Source organism: Triticum urartu, chromosome 4, assembly GCF_003073215.2.
Source record: "Triticum urartu cultivar G1812 chromosome 4, Tu2.1, whole genome shotgun sequence".
Lineage (NCBI taxonomy): Eukaryota > Viridiplantae > Streptophyta > Magnoliopsida > Poales > Poaceae > Triticum > Triticum urartu.
This window is the reverse complement of record NC_053025.1, coordinates 105,734,459-105,739,911: the sequence shown is the minus strand read 5'-3', so window position 1 is coordinate 105,739,911 and position 5,453 is coordinate 105,734,459. Positions and strand designations below refer to the sequence as shown.

At 56.4% G+C, this 5,453-nt stretch overlaps 1 protein-coding gene across 1 annotated transcript; it reads left to right on the top strand.

The window, feature by feature from the left end:
- The first annotated feature begins 2,488 nt into the window (after positions 1-2,488).
- Positions 2,489-5,050, top strand: LOC125553636 (exocyst complex component EXO70B1-like). The gene has a single exon (XM_048717394.1). It carries the CDS (start codon positions 2,672-2,674, stop codon positions 4,796-4,798), a length of 2,127 nt encoding a protein of 708 aa, XP_048573351.1. The 5' UTR covers positions 2,489-2,671; the 3' UTR covers positions 4,799-5,050.
- Positions 5,051-5,453: the final 403 nt, after the last annotated feature.

Genomic DNA, 5,453 nt, shown 5'->3' with positions numbered 1-5,453 from the left:
GCGAAGCCGCCGAATACAAAAATCTGGCTGGGGAGAAAGGTCTCCTTCACGGCGCATTGTTGTAGATGATTGACGGAGCCATCGAACCTCCTGCTGACTGCACAGAAGAACTCTCAATGAAAGCACCAATGTCGGTGTCAAAACCATCAGATCTCGGGTATGGGGTCCCGAACTGTGCGTCTTAGGATCGAAGGTAACAGGAGACAGGGACACGATGTTTTACCCAGGTTCGGACCCTCTTAATGGAGGTAATACCCTACTTCCTGCTTGATTGATTTTGATGAGTATAGGGGTTACAAGAGTTGATCTACCTCGAGATCGTAATGGCTAAACCATAGATGTCTAGCATGTATGATTATGATGACCTCTACAGACCAAACCCTTCGGTTTATATAGACACCGAAGGGGGCTAGGGTTGTACAGAGTCGGTTTACAAAGAAAGGAACCTTCATATCCGAACGCTAAGCTTGCCTTCCACGCCAAGGGGAGTCCCCTCCGGACACGGGGGAACACCTTCCATCTCGTATCTTCATGGCCCACGAGTCCGGCCCACGTCACATAGGCCGGACGTCCGAGGACCCCCTAATCCAGGACTCCCTCAGTCACCTCTCGGTGTCCGGTAGGGAGCTCCGTGACAGGAGAGAGTCCGGCGGGGCTTAGCCTCCCGTCTTCAAACAGAGTGGTCCGCTCTGGACTAAGGCCAGGGCAGGCACGAGAGTTGATCCTTGATCGGAGTTTGATGGTGGAACCCGACGGGTTTCCTTCATGTAGATGAGGAGCGGTGGCCGAGGCCGAGAACCCTTCGAAGATCAAATCTCCTCGGATATCAACGATGTAATTCAAGCTTCCAAACCTGACCTGATGACCAGGGGCGTAGCTATCGACCTGCTCAAGGTGACCAGTTGAATTGGCACACGGAAAATGTCTCTCCGGAGATAGCATCGTCGTCGATGACAGGCTGAGCCATCGATCCTTCTATTGACGACATAGCAGAACTCTCAATGAAAGCACCAATGTCTGTGTCAAAACCGGCCGATCTCGAGTAGGGGGTCTCGAACTATGCGTTTGAGGATCGAGGGTAACAAGGGACAAGGGGGACACAATGTTTACCCAGGTTCGGGCCCTCATAATGGAGGTAAACCCTACGTCCTGCTTGATTGTATTTGAAGAGTATAGGGGTTACAAGTGTTGATCTACCTCGAGATCATAATGGCCAAAGCCTGGCTGTCTAGCCTATGAGAATTCTGATAGCCTCTATGGACTAAACCCTCCGGTTTATATACACAACGGAGGGACCTAGGGTTGTACAGAGTCGTTTTGTGGGGGAACGAAATAACATATCCGGACACCAATCTTGCCATCCACGCATAGGGGAGTCCTATCCGGACATGCAGGGGGGGGGGGAGTTTTCTGCTTGTATCTTCACGGTCCATCAGTCCGGCCCATATCGAATAACCCGGACACCCGAGGACCCCTTAATCCAGGACTCCCTCACCATCGCAACAAAGGTGATGTTACGAAGAACTTTGCAACATATGTGATGTTGCAAAAGCATTTGCAATGAAGGTGATGTTGCAGAGAACTTTGCAACATAGGTGATGCTGCAAAAGCATTTGCAACAGAGGTGATGTTGCAAAAACGTCACCCGATCAGCACCACTTAGCAATCTTTCTTTACAATAGAGGTTATGCTGCTAAAAAGTCACCGCCATTGAGCATAGTCGTCATTCGCCGCCGCTATTGCAAAAGCTCATCTACATTGCCGGCGTCGAGCACCACCTTAGTTTGTATCTGCTACTTCAAAAGCCACATCAGGACCCTTGTTGCAAAAAAAAAAAACACTTGCACATCCAAGCAAGGCCACTGTGGCCATGGACATGGACAAGCTCAAGGCCGGGTCATCCCCTTCTTGCTTCACTCTGCACCACGCGTGTGCGTCCAGCCACGTCCACGCCCCCGCGCGCACTCCTTGAATTATGTCAGTGTGTGCAGCTGGCCATGGCCGCTGCAGTGTGTGCCAGTGCAACATGGCTAGTTTGTTTATGTAGGATCACACTGCTTCTCCATCAAGAGAAGAGAAGGAGGAGGTGGGGGCAGGTGCACATGGTTTCAGCGACAGTGCGAGCACGTGGCGGCGTTCAAGATCCAGCACGTCCTGGACAAACGGGTGGCGCCTCAGGGTCTACAACGGGGCACTTGTTGTGGTCGAATTGGATTACAGTGGAGGCCAAGTTGCAAAACCATGGAGATGGTTGCGAACCGTTCGATCAAAAACAGATATGACTGCCACCGAGGCAGTCGACGACGAGCGCAACTTCATCCATCATGTGAACACTACCGTTTCTGGGAAAAGAAAAAAAAAGACTACCCAAAATAAAAAAAACAAACAAAAAAAGCCCTAAAAACGAAAAAAAACTCAATGACAAACAATTAACGAACGCCTCTGCTTTCTTTAGCAAACTGCGCAAAGCTAAAAGAAGACGGAGAGGGAGACTCGTTCAAAACATGCATCCCTCAACTTCGGGCCACCCCTAACACCTCCTCCATTCCCCATCCTCTCTCTTCTCTCTCCCTCTCCGCCATTGCACGCCCAAACGATCGAGGCGTTTTGCGCGCGCAGGGGCATCCGCCATTGCTCGGAGCTCGGCTTCCGTTGCTGTTAGCCGCGAGAAATGGAGAGGATACCGATACCAATCGCGATGCTGCCGCAGAAGTCGAGCAGCTTCTCTCAGGCCACCATCCGCGAGGAGAAGCTCGGCCGCAACCTCTCCCTCGGCGCCATCAAGCTAAACGAGCACATCGAGCGCGTCAAGAAGGATGCCGCCGAAGCCGCCGGCGATAAGAAGGCGGCGGCGGGTGGCGGAGAGGGTGGCGCCGCGGACGGCACCGGGGTCGGCGAGACGCCGGAGCCGCCGCCGCATGAGGAGCCGGACCTCGCCGAGCTCTCGGCGGAGGTCGAGGCCTTCCTCGCAAGCCGGGACGGGGATGCCCCGCTGAGCATCTCGGAGGTGACGCTCGACAGGTTCGCCTCCGCCGTGGAGGTGGAGATAGCGCAGTCGGAGGGAGAGGAGGGTAAGTGGGCGCTGGGGGAGGGCGGCCAGCAGCCGCTTCTCCTCGCCGCGATCAAGCGCATCGTCACGCTCGCATCCGCGCTCACCGCCACCGGTGGCGGCAATGGCACGGAGGGGGCCGTCAAGTACACCATCGGCGTGCACCGCGTCACCGGCGTGCTCCACCGCTCCATGACGTTCCTCGAAGACGAGTTGTACGCGCTGCTCGAGGACCCCCGCCTCACCAAAACGCCCAACGCCAGCGAGTCCGGCAGCGCTACCGCCAAGTCCATGAAGCGCCCGCCGTCGTTCGGGCAAGGTGGCGACCCAGATCGGTCCGTCGTTCCTCCCACTGAGGGCGGCAGTGCAGGCGATGACGCCTCCCAGCCGTTCCCGGCGGAGACAGTGGACCATCTCCGCGCCATGGCCGAGATCATGATCACCGCGGGCTACGAGACGGAGTGCACACAGGTGTTCCTCGTGGCGCGCAGGAATGCGCTGGACGCCACGATGCAAAGCCTCGGGTACGAGAAGGCGAGCATTGACGATGTGGTGAGGATGGCATGGGAGGGGCTCGAGTCGGAGATCGGGACATGGATTAAGGCGTACCGGCACATCCTCAACGCCGGCCTCTCCGCCGAGCACGACCTCTGCGTCCGTGTCTTCGTTGGCCGCAACGCCGGTCTTGGCCGCGATATCTTCGCGGACCTGGCCCGCTGCGCCATGCTCCAGATGTTTAACTTCACGGAGGCCGTGGCTATGACCAAGCGCGCCGCCGAGAAGCTCTTCAAGGTGCTCGACATGTACGAGGCTATCCGCGATGGAGCCCCCGTCGTGGACGGCTTCGTCTCCACGAACAAGGCCGAAGGCGGCGAGAACAGCAGCGGCGCCGAAGCGCTGGCCGACCTCAAGTCCGAGCTCGCCTCTGTGCGGTCCCGCCTAGGCGAGTCGGCCGCCGCCATCTTCTGCGACCTTGAGAGCTCCATCCGTGCGGACGCCGGGAAGCAGCCGGTCCCCGGCGGTGCGGTGCACCCGCTGACACGCTACCTGATGAACTACCTCAAGTACGCGTGCGAATACAAGAACACGCTGGAGCAGGTGTTCCGGGAGTTCCACCGGCCGGACGCCGACGACGCCCCCGGGCACGAAGGCGAGAGCAACCCGTTCGCGGCGCAGCTGATGGAGGTGATGGAGCTCCTCCACGGGAGCCTGGAGGCCAAGTCGAAGCTGTACAAGGACCTGGCGCTGAGCAGCATCTTCCTGATGAACAACGGGCGGTACATGCTGCAGAAGATCCGGGGCTCGCCGGAGATCAACGCGGTGGTCGGCGAGGCGTGGGCGAGGAAGCGGTCGACGGACCTCCGGCAGTACCACAAGAACTACCAGCGCGAGACGTGGGGCCGCGTGCTGAACGTGCTCCGCGACGACGGCGGGATCACGGTGAAGGGGCACGTGCAGAAGCCGGTGCTCAAGGAGCGGTTCAAGCAGTTCAACGCGGCCATGGACGAGATCCAGCGGACGCAGGGCGCGTGGGTGGTGAGCGACGAGCAGCTGCAGTCGGAGCTCCGGGTATCCATCGCCGCCGTCGTGGTGCCGGCGTACCGGTCCTTCCTCGGCCGCTTCGCGCAGCACTTCACCGCGGGGAGGCAGACGGAGAAGTACATCAAGTTGAGCGCGGACGACCTCGAGGGCATCATCGAGGAGCTCTTTGAGGGCAGCGCCGGGTCCATGTCAAGGAGAAGAAATTAACCGACGAACCGAATCCATTCATCGGGCAGCGGCCGCCCTCCGTTCTCGACTCCGGCGACAAAATGTACCTCCTCCGCTCTTCTTACGATTTTGCTCTGCTTTTTTTCACCGCGTCGAGTGATCAATCCTCGCCTCGGTCGCGGCGGACAGATAGATGTGTGTGTTTGTGCGTGTGTATCCGTTGATCGATCCGAGCGTTCATGCGTGTTAATTAATTACCTGTTTATATATAGTAACTCTCTTGATTCTTGATTCTTCTGCGGCTAATCGCATTTTCTATACGCGGCGTTGCATGCATGTCTCAGGAATCCTGCGGTTCCTGAGAATAATAATAGCGGGATCTTGATCCCATCATGGAGGGCTGGCGCGCAGAGCACACTGACTGTTGCATATGGAGCTCACGTTGTTCTGTACTGCATGATTCGTTTGACCTCCTCTTTTCTATAATTCATTTTCATGGCATGAGAGGTGGCATGGGACACCAAGTATATACAATTCAGCCAAATAATCCAAGCTATGTGCATCTCACGATGGAGATGTTCCTTTCTATCTATATCCAATATACATATGCAAAAACAATAACAAATACAACCACTACTACTGATGTTTTTAGAGAAAAGACATTAGCCCGACTTTATAAACAAAGCCAACCAAC